This window comes from Aulonocara stuartgranti (assembly GCF_965226115.1).
Source record: "Aulonocara stuartgranti genome assembly, chromosome: 4".
NCBI lineage: Eukaryota > Metazoa > Chordata > Actinopteri > Cichliformes > Cichlidae > Aulonocara > Aulonocara stuartgranti.
Window position 1 is genome coordinate 25,992,801 of NC_138942.1, and position 24,724 is coordinate 26,017,524.

Genomic DNA, 24,724 nt, shown 5'->3' on the forward strand with positions numbered 1-24,724 from the left:
GATGACTGGATGTGTAAAGCGTTTTGGGGTCCTTAGGGACTAGTAAAGTGCTATACAAATACAGGCCATTTACCATTAATAACATGGGGTCAAATTCCACTTTTTTATTGTCATTGATTAACAATTCCACAAATAATCGAAACAACATTGTTTAAAAATATTCAATAGTTAAAATAAACTGAGATTTGAGTAAAAGGTAAAACATGCTGTGATGATTTAAATGAAGTTAAAGTTCGTATGTCAAATCAGAAACATAAAGAAACATAAACATCAGAAAGATAAAATATTCATTTGTTACACCTTACATCTAAATAAAATTAGAATAGAACACACACATAAACACATTATCGAAAGAAATGTTTCATGAAGCTACAAAAAAGAAAAATATTGTAATTTCTCATTAAAAATAAAACAATAAACTATTCGTTAATGTTCACAACAATATATTTGGTTTTAATTCTCATTATATTCTCAAAATGAATGTTTCTCTCATGTGTGAGCATTTATGTGACCAAAGCAGAAATATATATATACCATTCTGTCACCCACATGTAATGTTTAAATCACTAACATTATGTTTTAAAGTTTATTTGTGAGTAATCAAGGTAAAACAGCTCTTGTGATTTTCAGCAAACTAAAAATGTGTAAAACTGAAACTGTTCAATTTGTACTGTACATTTCATCCAGACTTTGAATAGCCTCTTTTTTATCGTGCATTTTCCATTCACTGGGAATCTCACCACGCTGTGTGAATTTTAAACCATGGTGGTTTTCGAGTTTCTCCTGAAACTGACACACAAACCATGTCCAATACTTGAGCTTAGACTCATCAGGGGTAATGCTCCAATTTTCATATGGTGGTCCAGCAGTTCTGTATTTTTTAAAAGGAATGGTATGATTTGAGTCATGGCAAGGGTAAAAACTTCCTTCACTTGCAACTTGGGTTGTACAAAAGTCGACACACAATATCTCAGTGTTTCTGTAGTGCCAACCATTGATTGCTTGAGATCGATGAAAGGGGACACTGTGATCTTCAGGACTGTGATCTTTAATTGTGTTGGTACAAACAGCTGAACAGAACGGGCAGGTTTCCCAGCAGCAGTTACACAGCTGATCGATGAGGATATGATCAGGTCTCAGTCTGAATTCCTTCATCTTATCCAGCGAAGTCTGGCTTATCGTCTTTGTGATGGACACAAAGCCTTTCTCAATCGTTTCTTGAAGGAAGTCAAAATTTTTTATGTCCTTGAAGTTTTGACAAGACATGGCATCAAGGGTCAGTTTATCACTGAGGAGACTAGAAAACTCCTTTGCCCACATGTCTGTGTCTCCTCTCTGGGTTTTGACTTTTTTTGTTGTGTCAAATAAAGCATGAATGACAAGTTTGTTGATGTCCTCCACATTTTTCCTGAGTATACTTAGTGCTTTATCTTTGTGCTCTCCAAGCATGTGTGTGTTTACTTTCTCTTTGATAAAAGCTTCTACTTGCTTCCTCGGATTTCGAATGTAGGTGATGAAAGCATCAAAGTCCTCTTTCTCTGCAAGTGACTTCAACAAATGTTTCTCTAAGTTCAGTCTGTTCCCATTGAATGCTGGGAAAGTGCACCTCATCTCTCCAGCGAGATCAATGGCAGTCTTGTTACAGACTGCTTCAACAATGGAAACCCTCAGTTTTTCACAGATCATTTCTCCAAACACAACAGCAGATGAGTTTCCTTTGCAGAAGCTGCTGAAAATGTTGTAGTATTGTGTTTTCTTGCTTTCCAAGTAAGTGAGTGCATCATTGCTCGTTTTGTATTGTTTGTAAGACTGTGAAAGCCAACTGCAAGCAGTGTCAAATACATACAGTAACAGGTCAACTCTGAACTCCTTCTTGAAAGCACATTTCTTATTTGATTCAAACTCTGTCACTGTGTCCTGAACTGTTTTAGCCACTTCTTGTAAGTAAGTTGAACTGTAGCCTCTTGTTGCTACAGGCTTGCTCATAATGGCATCAGGAGACTGTTTTTCAACACTGTTTATGAGGGATCTTATCATTTCCTGGTCTTCATGCTCAAAAGGTCTCTTTAAGTAATGTATTATTGTTTTAGCACCAACTTCAAAAAATGTAGCCACTTGGCTGGCAAGCCCTTTTCTTGTTGTATCTTGGTGCTTGCCAAGGACAATATAATCAGAATAATTGCCAACCTCAGATATTTTTTTGTATCTGCCATTCTTTTTGCATTCAAATGTGAGATTCCATTCAAAACCAAGGTCATTAAAGATAGTTGCCTGATCGTCATCCAGCTTGATGTCCTGAATGGGTTGTGCATCTGCAGTTAACTCTTTTACCCAGTAATCCTAAACTGACTTGAAATGTTTTTTAAGTTCCTCTTCATTTTTTGCTTTGTCTTTTAACTTATGAGCAAGCTTTTTACTCTTTTGCAGCAGCTTGTTCTCAAATTCGGTCTTCTTATCATCCAGCTTTTTACAAGCTTTCTTCTGCTGAATAACTTCATCCAGTTTTCGTTCCACTCCTGTCACCAGCTCCTCTTGGAACTCCTTTATTTTGTTTTCAAATCGGCCTCTCCACTGAACCAACATTTCTTTCAAGTTCTCCATTTTCAATTCTGGTATGAAGCTGGTTTTCAATCACCAGCATGTTGATCCTCAGGGCCCAGGTCCAGTTTCCATACTCAACCTCAAGTTTTGTGTAAACTGCAATTTCTAATGTGTTTTTTGAATCTGAAAACAAATTGTTCATTCATCAGAGCTTTCCACAGGTCTTGTATCTTTCTGTTAAAATGTGAGAGAGTGATCCCAGGAGAGCATTTAGCCTTAGACATTATGATGTTTGACATTTTGACTAGAGACTGGCCCACCAGGATAAAGATTGAAAATGTGACGTCATTCAGGGGTAAAACCGCAAAGGATTCTGGGAACTTGTGGCAAGAGGTACTAGCGCACGCAGGCTTTCAATTGAACTCAGTTACACAGCGATAAAAAGAAACCCAAAAAATGGCAAGAAGCTGTTGTATTATTAACTGCAATAGTCGGTCGCATGACAGCCACGGGAAGCCGACGGGTAAAGAGATCGTTTTTTTTTATCGGATTACGTCGTTGAAGAGAAATTTTTTAAGCCATGTTTCCGAAGTAAGAGCCGACGGATGGTCTGGATATATCAAATATAACGTCTCAGAACACTCAGCTCACATGTTAGTCTGCTCCAAGCATTCCCACAAAGGTCAGAGTTTTGTAGTAGTTAATACGTCATTTTTCTTAACATAATTGGTGATATAGGTTACAAGCAAGTCTGGCGCTGAACAGAAATTGTCGCGCTATGCTCCTTTATTTATTGTGCATAAATAGTGAATTGTCCTGACACAATATTGCGTTTCGCTTCTGTTATTACCATGGTACATTGACAAAAACATATACTTTTATTCACAGGATAAAACAGTTGTTTTGTATCACTAATTGTCCAGTGCGATTACAACATACAATATTATTGTCACTGCTACATTTCTGTAATGCTACCAGAAATTATTTCCACTACTAATTAATTACCGTTGAGCTCAAAGGTCCTATTAACTCATTCACTGCCAGCCATTGGCAGTGAATGAGTTAAACCCATTGACTCATTCACTGCAACTGACAGCTATAGACGTCAATGGCAGTGAATGAGTTAATAAACGGTTAACGAATGTGTATTTATGACGACAATTTGTGAGACTGGTAAACTTACCTTTGTTCGTAAGATGGTCTTTCACGGTGCATTTCAAGGTCCTGTACCCATCGTCGGTAAACTGTACCTGGGCTTGTTGCAGTGACCTGAAGTTACTAAACTTCATGAGTGTATGCACTCACTCCAAGAACCGTATAATTATAAATCTGAGCGTGGTGAAAGTTGGGCAGCACGCTAACGTCTTTTGTCCACTCTGTGCGCTCGTAAGGGTCTGACCCTTTCACTCCTTTGATTTTTTCCTCGTATCTTTTCTTTGTCTTTTCGTCGAGTCTGTCTTTGTACGGACCGGCATTGTTCTCCTTTTGTTTTGTACATTCCTCTTTTGTGCGGCAAAGAAAAAACAAGAAGGTATTGGAACCGGAGAATGAACGTTTTGCGGTGCTGCAAATGCTTGCATTTGATGCGCTACTTGGATTGTTTTGCCACGAGTTCCCGGCATGCAATGCGCGAAAATCACGAGATTGCTAAACAAGGGGGAGGGTGCATCCGGCCTGTAATTGGTCCAGCCCAGAGTCGATCATGACCAATTGGCCAATCCAACACCTTTCATTATATATACCCTTCCTAAAATAAAAAAAATAAAAAAAATCCATCGGCCCATAAAAACAAAAAATCGCCAGCGGCCCACCGGCTATGTCTGTGGATAGGGCATCTATTAAGATCTGAGTCCATTTCAGGAAGTACTCCTTCTGTTTTGATGGCAAAGACAAGAGGCTTTCTGTGAATGACTTCATCAGTTCACTACATGAAGCTTTGCATTGATTTTGTCTTATTTTATTCAGTTGCTGTTGCTTATGACTTTTTTCCTTCTCAATGTTTCCTTTAAGGTGATACAGCTCTTTATTTATTTTACACCGCTCATGCCACAGATCGCCTTGACAAGGTAGAAATGTATCTTTGTTCTTTGAAATTCCCATCCCTTGAAGCATTTTAACTGTTTTCAGTGCAGCAGACTTCCCTTTTTGACAGACTTCATCATCTTCATCCACTGTGACTCCAGGGACTTTGGCCATGAATTCAAGCTGGAAGGATCTATGAGGTTCATATAAAATCTTTCTGATAATTCCTTTCATGTCATGATCTGGCTGTGTGCCGGCAGGAATTGGAACCAAACGCAAACTCACTGGAGACAGGACTGAACTCAAAATGGCAGCTTTTATTGCTGAACACAAAAACTCTACAAAATCTAAACTGGGAAGACTCTAACAAAACACACAGGGAGCTACAGGTAGAAACACACAGCATGAGGGAGAACGCGACACAGAACTGAGGGAGACGCAGACATAAATACACAGAGGGTTAACGAGGGAAGTGGGAGCACACGGGGAACACAGGTGACACTAATAATCATAACAAGACACGGCAGGAGTGAACGCAACACTGACGGGAGACGGGCAAAGTAAAACAGGAAGTACAGAGGTTCAGACAGGAGGAGAGAGAGCACGGAGAGAACACAGACATAACGGGCTGGGGAAAACATGGAATAAAACACAAGGAGAGACGAGGGCTCACAGATACACAGAGGGGCACACAAGGGGTAAGAGTCACAAGGGGAAAACACTTAGGGAACAGCGTAACAGGGCAGCCCAGGAAGCATGGCCTAAATAAGGAACAAAATACAAAAATACATGAAACTAAGAATACTGGGCCAACATGGCCCAGGATCATGACATAAACCCCCCCCCCCCCCCCCCCCCCCCTCAAGGGCTGGCTCCCGACAGCCCAAACCCAAGAACCAAAACACAAGAAAAACAGAAAACAACCCACCCAGGGCGGGAGGCGGGGGACCAGGATGGAGAGAACGAAACCAAACAAAAGACAAGGAGCATGAGACCAAAACTGAGTCCACAAATACACAAAAACAGGTCAAAACATGGAAGCAATGTTCAAAGAGGTCGGAAGGTTAACCTTGGGGCGACAGCACAAAAGTTCAGTCCAGTTGTTCCGGGGGCCGGCCACGCGAAAAGCGGCAGTGGCAGCAGAGCGGGTCCGGAGGCCGGCCGCGAGGAAGACGGCGGCGGCAGCAGAGCGTCGGGCGTACTGGTTGAGGCTTGGTGGGCACAGGACCAGACGAGGCAGGACTAGACGAGGCAGGACCAGACGGCGGCGTGGCAGCCACAGGCGACGGAGCTGGAACGGATGCTGGGGCCGGACCAGGCGAAGCTGAAGCGGGGGCCAGACCAGGCGAAGCTGAAGCCGAAGCGGTGGCCGGACCAGGCGAAGCTGAAGGCGAAGCTGAGGCCGAGGCCGACGCTGAACCAGGCAACGTTGAAGGCGACGTTGAAGGCAATGCAGAGGCCGGACCGGGCGTGGGTGCAGCTGATGCAGAGGCCGGACCAGGCAAAGGCTGAACGGGCCCCTCGGACTCTCCAGCGGAGACGAGGAGGTGCTGGCCGGGCTGACCAGAGCCGCCAGCGGAGACGAGGAGAGGCTGGCCGGGCTGACCAGAGCCGCCAGCGGAGACGAGGAGAGGCTGGAGAGGTTCCCCTGAACCCCCAGCAGAGACGAGGAGAGGCTGGAGAGGTTCCCCTGAACCCCCAGCGGAGACGAGGAGAGGCTGGAGAGGTTCCCCTGAACCCCCAGCAGAGACGAGGAGAGGCTGGAGAGGTTCCCCTGAACCCCCAGCGGAGACGAGGAGAGGCTGGAGAGGTTCCCCTGAACCCCCAGCGAGAACAGATGCAGAGCCAGCAGGTGCAGAGACTTCTGGCTGAGGGGACGCTAACTGTAGCTGCACAGGGCACACAGTCGGCTTGGGATGCAACGGCTGGGGCTGTGCAGGGCAAACAGTCTGTCCAAAGTTTGTCAGCACCATGCAGTCCTCAGCTGGTGGAGAAAGCTCACAAAGGCTTCCAGCTGAGGTTGGCAGTGTCTGAACGGGTTGCTGAGCTATTAACTCGGCTGGTGACTGAGCTAACTGAACTAGAGACTGAGCTGGTGACCAAACAGGGAACTGGGCTGATAACTGAGCTAATGACTGTGCTATGGACAGAAATGCAAGTTGTAGTGGTGGTTGCAGTGATGGCGGGTCAGCAGGTAGTTGAACTTGTGATTGAGCAGGTGACTGACTCTTGGCTGCTCTCCTCCTGGGAACAGGAACAGGTGCTAGGCCTGGCCGAACACCAGCCATCCCCACCCGAGAAACAGATATGGGTGTAGGGACGAGCTGGGCTCTGGCTGCCTTTACCCTGGGGGCCGGTGTAGGTGCAGGAGCTAGCGGGACCTCTGCCGCTCCCACCCGAGGAACTGAGATGGGTGCAGGAGTCGGCAGGGTCACAGCTGACCTCACCCGGGGAACCGGAACAGGTGCAGGCAATGGCTGGGTGTCCATCAACCCCACCCGAGGAGCAGGTACGGGTGCCGGGATGAACGGAGCCTCTGCCAGGCTGGGGACAGACGCAGGGACCAGCTGGACCTCAGCCACCCTCACCCGAGGAGCTGATACGGGTGCAAGGGAAAGCTGGGCCCGTGCTGCCCTGAGTAGAGGAATTGGAGGTGGAGAGCGAAGCACAGGAACAGTAACAGTCACTGGGTGAACTAAGTTATTGGTGCCAAACTCAGTTTTAGGAGACCTAGGCTTAAAGCAAGCAGGTCCTAGGAAATCCACTGCTATTAAACTCTCCAGGTTAGCGCTAGCGGTCCTGGAGGAGGTTAGCTCAGGGACAGTCACCGAAGCAGTTTCAAAACAGACATCAGCAACTGTCTCTTGAGGAACGGTGTGCTGTCTAACACAGGTCAGAGAAGGAAGAACGCCAGAAACAGGTCTTTTCAGAATCGAGGCTGGAAGGACAATCACAGGTTGGGAAACAAAGTCAATTTTCATACAGTCCATAGGTGAACCGACTCGGCAGGCTGACTCAGATCTAACTGGATGGGGAGCCACACAGTCCAGGGACGAAGTAACACCCACAACAGTTTTCACAGCAACAGGTTCAGAGGAGTAGCGAACAGCTTTGGCTAGCTTAACAAAGGAAGCGACCATCTTGTTACCGCTCACTCGAGAAACTGAATGATTAATCACTGGTTGTGGAGCTGACTGGGCCCCACTGGACATGTCAAAAGACAGAACGGGTTGGCACATGAAACAGTCACTAGAAGGAGCATCAGTTACAGAACACTCACCCAGATGGTTTGTGCCCCTCAGCACGCACTGTTATATCTAGGGCTGATGATGGTGGTGGTGTGTGGCTGAGCTCAGACTGGAAAACCTCAGAGTGTACAAGCTGATTACAACAGTTCTGCAGGGCTGCAATTCTGGTAGCAGTATGTGGGTGAGTCTGGTGTAGGATAGCAGTCTTAGAAGGAGTGAGTTTAGGAGCAGTCACGGGTACTGGAGAACTCACACAAGCAGCGTCTGTATAACCTGGATGTGAAACAACACTACACACAGTCGTACAGGATGTAGCCCGAGACGTAGTACACACAGAGTCCATGAAACTTGGCCAAAAAGCATGGCGCACAGAGTTAAACTGACATGACCGGGGAACAGAAAAGTAAACCTGTGCAACCAGCTCTGCTGTGCTCAAACTAAAATCCTTTGCCAGTCTATGTATAGCAGATGAAACCTTGCGGTTCTTAACCTTAGCAGGCATTGAATACACAGTTTCAAAGAGTCCACGAGGAAAAACAGAAACAGTCTCCTGCTTAGCAGGCACGAGAGAAGGTGGCGCTCCGTTGCCATCTACATTTACCAGCTGAGGTGCAGCACCGTCCCAGGTTTGAGTGGCAGTCCCATAGGAAACAACAAAAAAAGTCGTTTCGTGAGGCGCTTCCTGAACATTCTTTGCAGAGACTGAGCTAAATGCCTGGTGCACAGAGTTCAAATGGTCAGACCGTGGAACACAACACTTAACCGAGCCCATTTGGTTACTGTCATGGATTTCTGGTGACAGAGCAGGTGAGCAGGTAAGACAGTCACTCTGAGTAGCTACATGGCTAATTGTCTCTATATTACCAGGTTTAGGCAGAACAGAAGAATCACTTGCTCGCTCATTGACACTGGATTCACTCAGAGGAACAACAGGCACGGAAACAGATGCTACTGAGTTAACTGCCTCAAAACCCTGACACTTTAATTCTGCTGAGTCACAATCTACAGATTCAGGCTTAACAAAGTCCACGGAGGGAAGCACAGTCTTACTCAAAGAGGGTGCAATGTCCGGAAGCCTGGGAGCCGAATGCTTGAGCGGAATGTGAGAAACACGATCACTCTCACCAAAGGAAGAAAGCTGCTCTGCTGCTCGGGAGCGCCGGCGGCGTGCACGCCGTTTTCGCCGAGAAGGGGGAGGAGACAAGCCAGGCCGCGAATCCTCCAGCGGACCGGGCTGAACATCCTCCGACTCTTCATACTGGAGCGGCTGCTCCGGGTGGATGCGTACGGTGGAGACAAGGAAGTCCTGGATGTGGGGGTGTAGCGCGCAGAATAGCCATGGGAGTCCGGACACCATCCTCTGTAAACGGATGGCTACGGTTTCCCGATATTCTTCCCCTGGCAGCGCTGCCCACTCCTGACAGTGATACTCCACTGTGTAGATTAAATCCTCACGGAGCTCAGCAGAGGGGTTGTGAGTTGCTGGGTCCATGTCGAGGTCGCGTTCTTCTGTCATGATCTGGCTGTGTGCCGGCAGGAATTGGACCCAAACGCAAACTCACTGGAGACAGGACTGAACTCAAAATGGCAGCTTTTATTGCTGAACATAAAAACTCTACAAAATCTAAACTGGGAAGACTCTAACAAAACACACAGGGAGCTACAGGTAGAAACACACAGCATGAGGGAGAACGCGACACAGAACTGAGGGAGACGCAGACATAAATACACAGAGGGTTAACGAGGGAAGTGGGAGCACACGGGGAACACAGGTGACACTAATAATCATAACAAGACACGGCAGGAGTGAACGCAACATTGACGGGAGACGGGCAAAGTAAAACAGGAAGTACAGAGGTTCAGACAGGAGGAGAGAGAGCACGGAGAGAACACAGGCATAACGGGCTGGGGAAAACATGGAATAAAACACAAGGAGAGACGAGGGCTCACAGATACACAGAGGGGCACACAAGGGGTAAGAGTCACAAGGGGAAAACACTTAGGGAACAACGTAACAGGGCAGCCCAGGAAGCATGGCCTAAATAAGGAACAAAATACAAAAATACATGAAACTAAGAATACTGGGCCAACATGGCCCAGGATCATGACATTTCAGTTCTTCAGAAACATCTGACTGGCTTCTGTCTTTCAGACCCACTTTGTATTTTCCATCTTTGACTTGAACTGCACTACCATCAGTATCAGCAATGAGAATAATGAGAGGCTTTGGTGACCTGTAAAGGTCTGAGATGACTGTAGTACCTTTCTGGCCTTTTTCCAGAGTTCTCACAAGAACAACAGTGACTGAAGCTTTTTCAATCAGTATCTCACGCTGTTTTTCAAATGACAGAGCATCACCATGAAGATTACAAAAGGCAGTGCAGTCTGTGAAGGAGTCATTGGGTTTTCCAGCAGGGCAGTACCAGGCAATCTCTGCCACACCATCCATCAGCAGGCGACATTTGGTGCTACCTGGACAATTTCTATGGAAGAAGGTGCTGTGACGGTCATTGATCACAGTGTTCATGAGCTGAGATTTTGACACTGGAAGTGAACCCAGGCGGAAGAAAAACACCATGGGTGTCTCGGCTTTGCAGATGGGCATTGTCTTCATGGTGATGGCATTTGAATCACCCTTGATTTTAGTTTTCTTCCATGTTTTTGTTATCTGCCTGAATGTCCACAGAGGACATTCAACATCCATAGTGACTGAGTCAGGGACAAGCAAAGGTAAGGCGTACTGACACTGGGATAGCTTTGTAATTATGTTCTACTTCAGAAAACTGTCTGAGCAGTGAAATACTGCCATCTGAACATCCATTGGGATACGAACAGGACGGAGTCATGTGAGCTCTATCAATATTGCACCACTTATGTCTCAGACCTGCATTTATGTATTTATGCACTGAAATCGTGCTGTAATATCCAGTTAACTGTCCACATTTGTACTCTGTTTTTCCATTTATTATATTTTTTTCATTAATTTGTCTGAAAAAAGATCCACGTAGTAACCAAAGAGAGCCTAAATCAATGGTCTCTAATAGCAGCCAAATTATAAGAGCTTTCATTAGTGATGGTGAGATGAAGCCTTGTGATGAACTGAAGCTTTCCATCCAACTGGTCGACTCATGGTTCGAAGCATTGTGACGATTCATTGGCTCTACTGCGCCATCAAGTGGACGATTAAAGTCAGATAGGCTCAATGATTATAATGATGTGATGTGTAAACCTCTAAACTTAATAAATAAATTGTTTTCATGGTTATTTATCCCGAATATTGTCTCAGTATGTCTGATACAAAAGAGAAAGTGGAAACTATCAGGACAGAGTTTTGGTATGATTGTGTAACTGTGTAATCATGCTTATGTACATCTGGACAATGACACAAACTAGTGTGTGGTGCTTCACTTTTTAATAAACTAAAAGACAGAAATCAGATTATAAGATCTGTGGTGTTGTTGATTTATATTATGGTACTTATCATTTGTGATATTTATTACTGTGTGCATACTTTATTAGGAGAGATGAGATTAAATGTTGTCAGACAAATATTCTCTTCCTTGCTGGTTCCATCGAAGGAGAAATGTTCAAGTAAGTATGTAACTGGGACGTAATCCAATTCCACAACACAATGTGACGGGGAATCAGCTGTGTTTTGCTGCCCAATTTATTTAGAATCTGGTGCAAACCGGCGAGCCAGTTTCTGAATCAGTCACGTGGTACGGACTGCCCGCGAGGCCTCGAACATCACTGCATACGTAATCAAAGCAAGCCTCGATACGCGCTTTACAAAACTACCATGAGATTACCCGACACACGCTTCAAAGCTTCGACACACAGGAGACATCACTACTGCACACAGCCTTCACACGACAACAGGTGCACCACACTGCTAAGTGTGTTTTGTGTTTAGAGTTTTGCTAAATGGGAGACTGAGCTTTGAATAGTGTTTAAGATTTTGGCAACAGTGGGACTGATTTGATGAAAGAGTTTTCATAGTTGACAGTTTAGTTTTTACAATGGGGTTTAGTGTTTTAGCAATTCAGAAAAACTCTAATACACCTGTGCTTTTCCCAGCAACTGAGGCTTTTACCCTGCACAGTTTAAGGTATGATAAAGCACTGACCTTATAAATGGCACAAAATACACATTTTAGCTGGGAGCTGGTCATTCACAGGGGAAAGGCTCCATTGTACAACAACAACAACAGTAGTAATAGTAATAATAAATTATTATTAGTCAGGCAAGTATATCATATACCAAACATGCTTCCAAACTAATGACATTTTTTGCATTCTTCACATCAGGTCAAAATGTACTTTTTTTTAAAAAGTGACTGGCACTGCGGAAATGGATCTACAGCACCACTTAAGAAATTTTAATGAACTTCTAACAACTTATTTACAGCTTGAAATACATGTATGACATTTATTACACACAGATTCAGTGAACCCAATCCAAAGAGGAAGTCTGGAAGTCCGCCATTTTGAATGTAAAATGACATTTTGGCACAGTTTTAGTGTTTTCCAGGCATCGCTGGTTTACACATTCGCCTGCAAAGTGAGAGGTCACTGGTTAAATTCCATTTGGTTACTTCAGGAACTTTTTGGGGTTACTTCAGAAAGGGACATCTTTGTCAAAGCCATGTTTATGGTGGAATTTTGATCATTTATCACTGGACATAAGATTTTCATCTCTAAAAATGTATTTTGTCCAGTCTGTCCCAAACTTCACACTTTTGATGACAGTCTGGCGACGACTACATGCCAATATCTGGTCACACATGGTGCCACAGTTCTCATATAACATTTTAATCAAGACTACCCCACTGTGATTGAAGTATTTCTTGCAAAACAATCATAACCAAACAAAACCTTTCCTGTTCTGTAAATGAACAGTAGGACAAAATGATTACTAGTCATTGCGGAAAGCACAATTAATGTTTTTGTTTACATCGTTGGAACGAGGAAAAATTCCCCCACCACAAAAACAGAAATACTCATGAAAGCAACCTGTAGTGCAAACACGAGGGCTGAATTTATTACTTCCTGCACTAGAAACCTGCCGATGTTGCTGATATGGATAGATCACCAGTCTTCCTTGTCTTTATCTTATTATCTCCTGTTGAGATGTTGCAGCAGAAAATGCAGCCTGGCCTGTTGAAACATTGTTTTTTTTTAGTGTTTCAACTGAAAAAATAGAATGCCTTTGATCCAAATGGAATGCATCTTGTGAAAAAAGGTGACATCTTGTGACATCACAAGATGATGACATAGATCCTTTGTTATGTCATCATCTTGCTGAGAGAAAAACCCTTAAGTAGGAGCTTTGCTCTGTTAAACTTTAATGCTCAACGGACCTTGACCTGACAGCAAGCAAACCCTTTTTGGAGAGTTTTGAGAGAATTTTACTTAGCAATTCACCGACCAAGCCGACACATTTCACCATGTCAGCTCACCCATCCTTCAGCTCAAATGAGCTTGGATTAGTTAAAGGGAGCATTTTGGGAAAGCACTACAAGGTAGAGGCTTTCCTTGGAGAAGGGGGCTTTGGTATTGTAGCCAAATGTCGTGATACCATGACCAACCGAGCTGTGGCTATTAAAGTGAACAAGAGCCGCCCTGATATTCTGCAACAGGCGAAATTGGAAATTTTCATCCTGGAGCAGCTGCGAAGGTTGGATTCAGATGCCGCCAACATTGTTCAATGGAACGGCTTTTTTCACGACGGAGAGCGGGTTTGCCTGAAATTTGAACTCCTTGATCAATGCCTGAGGGACTACATATGGGACCGGAAAAACCACTGTCTCCCCATAAGCGAAGTCAGGCCAATTTTAGGTCAACTGACAAATGCTCTGTCCCACCTGGGTTCTGTGGGAATGGTGCACGCTGACCTCAAACCTGGAAACATCATGGTTGTAAACCGCCACGAGTCTCCCATCAAAGTCAAACTTATAGACTTTGGCCTCGCATGTCCTGCGTCTGCAGTGATGCCTGGTGACCGTGTGGGGACGGTTGGTTATTGTGCACCTGAGGTTATGCTTGGCCTTCCTTACAATGAAGCAATTGACATGTGGTCTCTGGGGCTGGTAGCTGTGGAGCTTGCTACAGGGCTGCCACTCTACCCTGGAAATGAAGACTATGATGTTTTGAAATTCATCATAGAGACTCAGGGTCAGCCACCAGATCATGTTCTAGACTCTGGCGTCTACACTGAAGACTATTTCATTGAAGACAAAGACAAGCAACAGCGCTGGACATTTAAGACTGACCAACAATTTCAGTATGAGACAGGATATGAGTCCCTGGAGACAAGATGCATAAAACTGACGCGTCTGGATGACCTTGAACAAATAATAATGTTTAGACGAGGACCAGAAGCTGGCCAACGCTTATTTGTCAGCTTAATTAAACAGATGTTGGCCTTGGATGCACACCAGCGGATAACACCCTCGGAGGTTCTCCGGCATCCCTTTTTCAGCCCTAAGAGTTCCCTGTGCATTGACATGAGTGCTGAAATATCACAAAACCCTGTGGTCTTTCAGCACCCTTCAAACTTGGAAAGCAAGAGATCACAGAAAATCAACTGCAGTTTTCAAAACTCGGTTGAATTTTCTCAGCAAGTATTCGTCCACACATCAGCCAGTCCATCATTCAGCTCAGATGAGCTTGAATTAGTTAAAGGGAGCATTTTGGGAAAGCACTACAAGGTAGAGGCTTTCCTCGGAGAAGGGGGCTTTGGTATTGTAGCCAAATGTCGCGACACAACAACCAACCAAGCTGTTGCCATTAAAGTCAACAAGAGCGACCCTGATATTCTGCAACAGGCACATGTGGAAATTTTCATCTTGGAGCAGCTGCGAAGGTTGGATCCAGATGCCGCCAACATTGTTCAATGGAACGGCTTTTTCCACGACGGACAGCGGGTTTGCCTGAAATTTGAACTCCTTGATCAATGCCTGTGGGACTACATAGGGGACCGGAATAAACAGGGTCTCTCCATAAGCGAAGTCAGGCCAATTTTAGGTCAAATCACAAATGCTCTGTCCCACCTGAGTTCTGTGGGAATAGTGCACGCTGACCTCAAACCTGGAAACATCATGGTTGTAAACCGCCATGAGTCTCCCATCAAAGTCAAACTTATAGACTTTGGCCTCGCATGTCCTGTGTCTGCAGTGATACCTGGTGACTTTGTGGGGACGGTTGGTTACTGTGCACCTGAGGTTATGCTTGGCCTTCCTTACAATGAAGCAAGTGACATGTGGTCTCTGGGGCTGGTGGCTGTGGAGCTTGCTACAGGGGTGCCACTCTACCCTTCGGAGAATGACTATGATTATCTGAAATTCATCATAGAGACTCAGGGTCAGCCACCAGATCATGTGCTAGACTCTGGCGTGTACACTGAAAACTATTTCATTGGAGACAAATACAAGCAACAGCGCTGGACATTTAAGACGGAAGAACAATATAAAGGCTCTGTTCCAGGGACAGGACATGAATCCCTGGAGACAAGATACATAATACTTACACGTCTGGATGACCTCGAACAGCTAATGATGTTTAGACGAGGACCAGAAGCTGGCCAACGCTTATTTGTCAGCCTAATTAAAGAGATGTTGGCCTTGGATGCACACCAGCGGATAACACCCTCTCAGGTTCTCCGGCATCCGTTTTTCAGCCCTGGCCTCTCTAAAAGGTTCCCATGTATCAACATTGAAAGACCATACTGAATCAGTCTCCAGCATGGCATCTTCCACCCTGGACAAAAGTGATAAAAATACAAACTGGGGTTGGAAAATGACATTAACAGCAAATTACAATGCAAAAATTAATTAAGCTGCTCCAAAAATGATCACTTTGGCTTCTTTTTTTTAAATTTTCACTCCCCCCACCCCAACCAGTCGTGGCAGAGGGCTGTCCCTTCCTGAGCCTGGCTCTGTTGAAGGTTTCTTCCTTTTTAAAGGGAGTTTTTCCTTCCCACTGTCGCTAAATGCTTGCTCATAGGGAAATCTTCTGATTGTTGGAGTGGCCAAAACTCTAGGGGAAGTAGCAATTCTTGTGAAAATTTAAAAAAAAAAGCCTACCAATCTTCAAAGCGCAGCAGCGGACACCTTACCATCACATCAGTCCTTCAATCAGACCTAAAACACCACCTTTACAGAAATAAATTCCATACAAATTGGAAATAAATTGTGTAATAATTGTTGTTTTTGATTGTTTATAAATATATAGAGCTACCCTTCAGCCTCCTAGTAGACATACCTGTGTTATGAATGTGAAACTCCTCTGATTTTCAGAAAAGTTGACCTCTGACCTTGAAGTCAAGGTCATTGAGATTTAAGCTTCACAGAGATTTTCAGTAGATGCAACCATGGTATTGACTTGAAAATTCTACACTATCAAAGACTTAGGTGCCCACAGCACCTCGCCATATACAAAAGATTTTTCTATTCATTTATGTATTATTAGTTTATTTATTTCTTCATCCCGCTCTCTCTCTCTTTTTTTAATTCACCTTTCTGTTGCGATGCTCTGGACATTTCTAAACCCCACAAGTTCAGCCTCAATTTTCAACCCAATTTTCCTATACTTTCACTTGAACACGTCCAGCCTTCACCTCTCACCGGTCCTCGTCCCCTCTTCTCACAGCTTCCTGTGTGGCCTCCCAAATCAAACACAGGCCCAAATCAGCCGTTTCTTCTTCTCTGTTCATTCTCTCTTCAACTTTTCAGTCTTTTCTTGGCGGTTAACTCCCAGCATGGCAAATATGAACTCAGACAGTCCAATGCAGTGCTTTCACACAGTCATGTCACTGGTACACTTTCCAGCTTGTAATTCAGAGCACATGTTCCATTAACATACATGCTGCTGGACCCTTCAGTGTTTTAGGTCAGTTGTACTGTCTTCTGCCTTCTGTTAATTCTTCAAATCTACGGTGTTGTTCTGTCTGTCTTCTGTCTTCATCAGGAGATTGACTGTCCTTTAAGCTTCTTCTCAGGATAAGGACAGGATGAGAGGTGAAGCTGTAAAATTTCAGCCAAAGCCTGGCCTGTTTGTCGTTCCAATTATGTTAATCTATCATTTTGCCGCTGTACTCATCTGAGGTTGAGCCAAGTCCATGGGCACCTGTATTAACACACTAAGACATTTATTTAATATCATTTTCATTACTATTTCTTAGCACTTTCATTCTCTAATTCCTCTGTTTTCCTTTTGAAAAGTCTCTCACAAGCTCACAAGCTATATTCAGACTTCCTGCTTCACTTCCTGCCAGACACACACACACACACACACACACACACACACACACACACACTCCTACTCACATCACTTTTACAGATTCTCATACGAGAATGCGTTCACCAAATCATACTGAATGCATCACATTTCACACTCTATTTGTATGTTTTATTGACTTATATACTAACAATATAAACATTGTTCGCCCCACAGAGAGACACTCACTGAAGTATTTCATCACGGCATCTTCTGGAAACCCAAACATCTCAGAGTTTATGGGTATTGGGATGGTTGATGGCGTCGAGGCGGGTTACTGTGACCTCAGAAACAGGATATTGGAAATAAAACAGGACTGGGCGAAGAAAATAGTAGACAAAGACCCTCGGCAGTTACAGTATTACACTCATGTGTGCTTTGAGAATCTGCCACCTTTCTTCACAGATACAATGTCCACTGTGAAGCAGGATTTCAACCAAACTGGAGGTGTGATATTTTATGTTATTCCTTACACCAGTCAGTACAAATTATACAAATACCTACACAAAAATGATTTAAGTAAATTAATTTTGTTTTTTTTTAATTTTGTAATTAAAGATCTTAAATCTTGAAAATTTACTTCTCCATTGAATCCAGGAATCATCAAACCTTGTAGATGTGAACATACTTAAAACTGTGATAAAACAATCACTTATAATCACTGTTGTTTGTCCTGCCCTTAACAATTGTATCTTAACAGTTGTTCTGATTCTTATAATTTGTCATCTAGATGTCTACTCCTGGGTTAAATTAGTTTCTGTCTCTTGTCCTTCATCATTTATTTTTGAGGTATCACATCAAGTTAATTTGTACATGTTACAGCATTTCAGCTATCTTCCTTTAGTCATGCTAATAAAAAGTTGACAGATCAGCTCAGATCTGAGCATAGCTCAAACCTTGAAAAATAGCACTGATTCATGAAATGAATAATATTAACAGGTTCATTTTAGTGTGTGTTTTGTTTCTCTTTCTTCAGGTGTCCACTTTTTACAGAGGATAGATGGCTGTGAATGGGATGAAACCACTGGCAAGGTGACCGGATTGACACGTTTTGGGTATGATGGAGAGGACTTTACTGAGCTTGATCTAAAGACACTGACATGGATCGCACTGAAACCAGAGGCTGTCAATACCAAAATAAGATGGGATGCTGAGAGAGCTCAACTGAGAAACGATCAATACTTTCTCAATGTGGTTTGTCCAACTTGGCTGAAGACAGTTTGGAACACTGCAAGAAGTTCCCTGCAGAGAAAAGGTAAAATTACATGACCCAAAGCATTTTCATGGATGCAGTAGTCTGCAGTGTTTTTATATTATATGCAGTAGTTTATGTTAAAATATATGTATAAAAATAGTTATCTCTGAAAAAATGTATAGGTTGACTATTACATCCTCAGCCTAGACTTAACAGGATTGTAATTTTCCATTCTTTCAATCCCAAGATTCCTGAACAAAGTTTAAACAACAGTTCTCAAACCTATACTAACAACCAAAAAGCAGGAGAAAAAGGATTTCGTCCAAAGAGCTTGTCACTCCCTTTAGTTGCTAGATTCTGATCATGCTGCCTACACAAACATTTTATTCAACTTTTACAATATTTACTGGCTCACTTTGCCTCCCAAAGAGATATGGAGAGGTAAAGGGGGATGTCATACAGATGCTACAGACAGATGAAAAATAAAAGTAGCAGTAACAAGGAAAGCACAAAGGACATGGAGAGCGCCAGAAGGTCACACAGAAGGTAAAACAGTGTGACACCTGTGAGGCTCAGGGAGAAGACTATATCCACACAGTGTGGAGTGAACGCAGGTGAAACCAGTGAGGGTGTGGCAGACAATCACACAGGAGGGAAACTAGACACAGGTGCAGACAATCAGCGAATCAGAGGTGGGAAGTAAAGCCACAGGAGACAGGCAACCCTACTTTTCACGTTTCCAGACTGCAACTGATTGACTCGACCGACTCTTCCCGTTGTGTCTTACTCCCAGTAGAGATCTCAGGGGAGCAGAAGCAGCAGGCATTTATCAATATAAAAAATCCTTCACTCAAAGTGGAGTCAGTGTGGGAGGGTTGGGCAGACTAACATGATAGGGAAGGAGGTGGAGAGCTATAACAGCAGTTATGGAGTTGAGCGATGAGGAGGTATATGGGAGTAATACAGAGGTAAATGAGCAGCAGGAGGTGGTGAGAGGAGGTGGATACTGGATGGCCAATGACAGGAAGAGAAACAAGGAGCAGGAGGCTAGGCTGGAAGGTAGAGACAGTAAGAGTTGGGAGGATGTGGTGAAGAAGCCACAGCTGGAATCCCTTCTTGTGTTGAGCTTCCAGGGTAATGGAGAAAAACAGGTGGAAAAGGCGACAAAGCTTGCGAGTGTAGGAAAAGTCAAAGTGTAAAGAAGTGTGAAAGTTGGAGTGCAGAGAGTAAGTGGGAGTAAGGAGATGATAACAGGAGTCCCCTTTAGTGTTAACACAGCAGAAATAGTCTAAGCTTGCATAACTGTGGAGTACAAAAAGAATGATAAGAGGGTCAGAGAAACGTGTAGGTGGAACATAAAAACTGTATTTAGTGTTTATAAAGTATAAATGTGAGGGAATGTCTCAAGACCTATAAAGTGGTTGAGTTTCGGCACCTTGCCAAAGCACGTGGAGGCAAGAGAAGGTCTTCAGGATGTGGAGATCATGAATGGAAAATGTGGGGCTGGTGTCAAACCAAAATGCTTGAACTATGGAGGAGAAGGTAGTGCTGCCTACTGAGGATGTGAGACGATGAAGCAAGAGGCTGATTTCCAACATTGGACAACCTTAAACCCATTTCTTTTGTTTTGGTACCTCCCACCAGAGGTCCAAGTGGAGCTGTGGAGCAAGCAGGTGTTTAACAAAATAACACATTTCTGTTTCATAGCCTCAAGTTAAAGTAATGTCAGTTAAATATGACGTGTGGAAATAATGCAAATTGCGTTTTTTCCTTAATTGTTCGCATTTCCTTTCCTTATCTGTTTTTCTTTCTCAACTTTCAATACTACTTTCATCCACGTTCACTCACTCTACACAACTTCTATCTTCCTCCTGTCCAGTTCTTCCATCAGTGTCTCTCCTCCAGAAGACTCCCTCCTCTCCAATCAGCTGCCACGCTACAGGTTTCTATCCTGGCAGAGCTGTGATTTTCTGGAGGAAAGATGGGGAGGAGATTTATGAAGATGTTTATCTTGGAGAAATCCTCCCCAACAATGATGAGACCTTCCAGATGAGTGCTGACCTGAGCATATTATCAGTCACACCTGAAGACTGGGGAAGGTACGACTGTGTCTTTCAGCTCTCTGGTGGTGAGGACATCATCACAAATCTGAATGAAAGCATTATCAGGACCAACTGGAAAGGTGAGAAAAACATATTTGAGTAATTTAGTTTGTTGATACTGTGGATTGTCTAAAATGTGAGGCTTGAATCTTTCTTCCTGGCTTCTTTTTTCATTATTAATATTATTACTTTGGGAATAACTGATGGAGATCCAAGCTGGGCTGGAAAATATGTACATTCTTCGAGGCTGTTAATGCTGTTAATATTCTTAAGATTAAGAAAAAAAACTTATTTTTTTAGTCTGTGAATTAAAAAAAGTTCCACTAATGTTTCATACAAAAGCCATTCCACGATCAGTGGACTAACTGAAATTGTTTTATTTTTTTTAACCCTCCAGCTCCTGTCAGTGTCACTGAACTCTCTGTGTGACTGAATCAACATCACGTAGACAAACACAGCACCCTACAACCGATGATACACCCCTCCAGTTAGACAAGTTTAGGGAACCGAAGATTCATGGTTATTTTATTAGTGATTTTTCTAAATAACAGTTTTTAAATTTCTAGTAATTTTCAATACCATCATATGATCATTCAGTTGTTACTGAAAGAGACAAGTCAGAATCTGTAATATCCATTTCAGTCAAATTAATCTATTTCATCCATATTAACAACTTTTAGTAGTTTTCAGTTTGAGTTTCAGAGCTCAGAAACATCGAACTGTCCCGTGTGTCTCCAACACTGCCTGTTCTCCTGTGTGGGTATTAAAAGGTCGCTCTACATTTATTATGTTCTTAAGTGTCAAACCAGAGCCTGACCCACTGCTTTCAGCTGGATCAGCTGGCCAAAGGTTTTTGGCAGTGTCATGCAACACTTTGCTTAAAGTTGTTTTATTTTCCAATAAAATGAATTTATGATTTTTTTTCCCCAATGTTATGAGTGTATATCTGTGTCACGAGTGTGTATCTCAATAATGATATGCAGATAAGATGCAATTATGCCCCTTCTGGCTGCCTTGATAATTATTTTATTCAACTTAATGTCAAATATGACAGCCTCGCAATCATTTTCAAAATTTAGTGATAATCATCAGCCAGAAAACTCAAAGCATAAAAATGTGACAGAAATCAGGGATTTTTGGGGGGATACTGTCCTGTGTTTTGTTGCTCACATAAAAATGGTTTTCAGTCATGTTTCATTCAAATACAAATAAATAAAAATGATAAATCTCTTAACTACTGTATTTGTTTTCTTTATTGACTTTTTTTTAAAAGCTCTATTAAAATGTTTTTAGAAGCATTAAGGGCTAAACTGCAAATACACAACCTTATTAATTTTTGTTCAATTTTCTAAAAAAGACAGAAAGATGTTTATCATCGTAGAGAAATGAACGCCCCTGATATATTTTTAAGAAAAAAAATTGTCTCAAGTAAAAACAATTTTGTAGAACAGGTTAAATGTTGTTGTTAGGCCTTAAATCCACATATCAGACACTGATCAACAAACGTGTTTTGTGTTGTGTGAACTTTAGATTTTTTTTTTTTAAAGAGCTTTTTTCTCTTTTAGAACAAAACAAATATTTGGACATTGTGTAGGTTTTTTATGCAGTAAGTGCATATGTGATAATTCCTTTATAAATGCACACAAAATGTCACATGCATGGTTAAATGTCCTCGGCACTGCTGTAGGTGAACGAGGCAGCCGATCATATGCATGTAATTTAGCTCTTTCCCAGAAGGCATCACTGCTGAGCTTTCTAACAGCGGAGGCATTGATTAAAGCTCAACCGGAAAATTACACTTTGTACACACTGTATAAATGCTTACGGCAATTTTACAGCCTTTTCACTTTTCTGTTTACTGCGTGTAGTTTATAATGAGCCCATGAACGCTGTCTGGTCTGCTGATCCAAGACCTCTTTGAGGTACTTATCTCGAACATGCTTTTTGACCAGAGTCTTTCTGACTCAGACTGATGGCCAAACTTTTCACAGCTATCAGAGGAAACCAGCAGCTTTTTCAGTAAGGTAAGAGATGCTGTGTGTCTTATATTGCTTGGGCTCAGGTGGTTGTTAAGACCCAGAAACATCAGCTGTTTGGGAAAATATGACATGACAGTTCACTCTGCATGTTCTGAACTTCTCTGTTTCCCTGTCACAAAGTGACGTGGCGAGCATAAAAGTGGACTGACTGAGGCAGACTCTGAGGAAGTCTGCCTCAGTCCACGTAGTCTGTAGACTGCCCCCATCTGCCCCCATCTGGCAACACAGCTCATGGGGGTGATCGTGGCTCAAGAGTTGGGCGTTCGCCTTGTAATCGGAAGGTTGCCGGTTCGAGCCCCGGCTTGGACAGTCTCGGTCGTTGTGTCCTTGGGCAAGACACTTCACCCGTTACCTACTAGTGGTGGTCAGAGGGCCCGGTGGCGCCAGTGTCCGGCAGCCTCGCCTCTGTCAGTGCGCCCCAGGGTGGCTGTGGCTACAATGTAGCTTGCCATCACCAGTGTGTGAATGTGTGTGTGAATGGGTGGATGACTGGATATGTAAAGCGCTTTGGGGTCCTTAGGGACTAGTAAAGCGCTATACAAATGCAGGCCATTTACCATTTTTACCATATAGATGGACAGAGATTCACCAATCACTTAAAAACTGTTCTTATAAATTCTACAGAACAATTTCAAAATTCTGTTTCTCAAAATTGTGAAGGTTTTGAATATCTCATCAACTAAAGTTCAAGAAAAATAGATCACGTGGAAGCAGGCACGTGCAGAGGGGGGGGCTAGAGGGGCTTGAGCACCCGCCCCTTTCCTGATGGGTGCCCAAAGTGCCCTTTTGTTGAGGCAACTTTTTTAAAAAAAAAATTATTATTATTATTTTTTTAATGTGTGTGTGCGTGCGGAGTCCTTTCGGTGCTCCTCAACAATAATATTTAACTATTAATCACAGTTTTGCTAAATAAAAGGATCTGGCTTGCATCAGTCACATGATCACTATTAACCAATGATCGCCCTTGACGGCAGAACGCGCTGGTTACGAGCCGGGAACGAGCTCACAAAGAGCACGCGCATTTGTTGCGGTCCGGAGCTGTAGGAGAAACACAAGTTAACTCAGAGACACAGACTGATGCGACAAAACCAGTAAGTAGGTGTACAGCGTACACTGTAGTGTGTAGCACCCAGGAGTATTAGCTTATTACGTACACGTTGGTAAGTTGTCTTGTTGCAACTGACGAACTGAAACAAACGAGCGTGCTGTGTGTGCAACAGCGCGACAAACATTACCTGTCCTTTTATTAACTGCACAAGTAGTGCTGGTCATAGCTGCTGGCTACCTGGCTGTCATGGGTCTGTAGCTCTGTCACCGTTTTAGGGAACATATTTAGTTTTAAAGTAAGTTTCCGGGCTTTTCCTGCCTTTCTGGAGGGATTATATTTCACTAAAAACGATCTAATATGCATGTCCACATAATTATGCATTATTATAATATTTTAAAAAACACACGCTGTATTTTAAAGAACATACATTAAGAAGCAGATTATATTATATTTATATTTTAAATAAGACAAAATTTGGATTTTACAGCAGTAAAATGATTGTATCTCTACAGTTTAAAAATGTAATAAGCTTTGCCCCTGCACAGAGTGGATAGTGAAACAAATGGAATCATCATAAATACATTATTTCATATTTATTACTTCCCCCTCCTCATTGCTTTTTTATTGTAGCTCTAGTAATAAATAATAATGTAAGGATTCTGGATCAGCACCGTGATGCCCATAGTATATACAGTATTCTGAAGAAGGTCTAAAATGTCACTGTGTGTGCGTGCATGTGTGTGTTTTATTTAGATGGATTTTTAAAAAAAATATTACTCATGATATAACATTTTCCAGACATGCCTGGTAAGGACATGAGGAGGAAACAGTAGGAGCTGTGTGAGGCTACTAAAAGCAGGGCTATAACATTTTTCTGTCATCATTTAGATTAAGTGCTGGAGTTGTTAGGTGTGGATAATTAAATTATAGTTCATTGCAATAGCAAGTTGTGCCTTGTTCTCAGATGGACAGCAAGTGGAGAGTGATATATGAAATGATGGGATGGAAGGAAGAAGAGAAGCAAAGAGTGATTCACAGGCAGAGCCTAAATTATTTCTCACAGTTTTTTGTTGCCTTATGGTTCCAAGCGCTGTCACCAATCTTTGCATTTTGTTATTATCTCATGACACTTGTTTAATCAGCTACCATCTCTCCTATGGACTTTTTAATGTCTACAGTCTCAGATCAACACAGCCCTGCCCTCCAGCACTATCAGCAGCAGGAGCAGCAGAAACCCCTCAACAGCAACATTGT

General features: G+C 43.0%; 2 protein-coding genes and 2 pseudogenes across 4 annotated transcripts in view; 2 read left to right on the top strand and 2 right to left on the bottom strand.

The window, feature by feature from the left end:
- Positions 1–494: 494 nt before the first annotated feature.
- LOC309704229 (interferon-induced very large GTPase 1-like) lies at positions 495–2,840 on the bottom strand (annotated as a pseudogene). The gene has a single exon. The product of its transcript is annotated as an interferon-induced very large GTPase 1-like (transcript).
- Positions 2,841–3,757: 917 nt separating this feature from the next.
- Positions 3,758–10,632, bottom strand: LOC309704230 (interferon-induced very large GTPase 1-like; annotated as a pseudogene). The gene is made up of 3 exons (XR_014280864.1): positions 9,921–10,632; positions 4,353–4,790; positions 3,758–3,765 (listed from the first exon to the last, which is right to left on the bottom strand). The product of XR_014280864.1 is annotated as an interferon-induced very large GTPase 1-like (transcript).
- A 6,478-nt stretch (positions 10,633–17,110) lies between these two features.
- On the top strand, positions 17,111–21,617 carry LOC309705842 (major histocompatibility complex class I-related gene protein-like). The gene is made up of 4 exons (XM_082531864.1): positions 17,111–17,533; positions 18,063–18,341; positions 20,161–20,463; positions 20,781–21,617. Exons 1-4 carry the CDS (start codon positions 17,164–17,166, stop codon positions 20,810–20,812), a joined length of 984 nt encoding a protein of 327 aa, XP_082387990.1. The 5' UTR covers positions 17,111–17,163; the 3' UTR covers positions 20,813–21,617.
- A 603-nt stretch (positions 21,618–22,220) lies between these two features.
- The window catches only part of LOC309705837 (major histocompatibility complex class I-related gene protein-like), a 28,772-nt gene continuing 26,268 nt past the window's right edge, over positions 22,221–24,724 (top strand). Inside the window, exon 1 of the mRNA XM_082531851.1 lies at positions 22,221–22,407. The gene's annotated coding sequence lies outside the window, so the exon portion shown is untranslated. The remainder of the gene's footprint in view (positions 22,408–24,724) is intronic.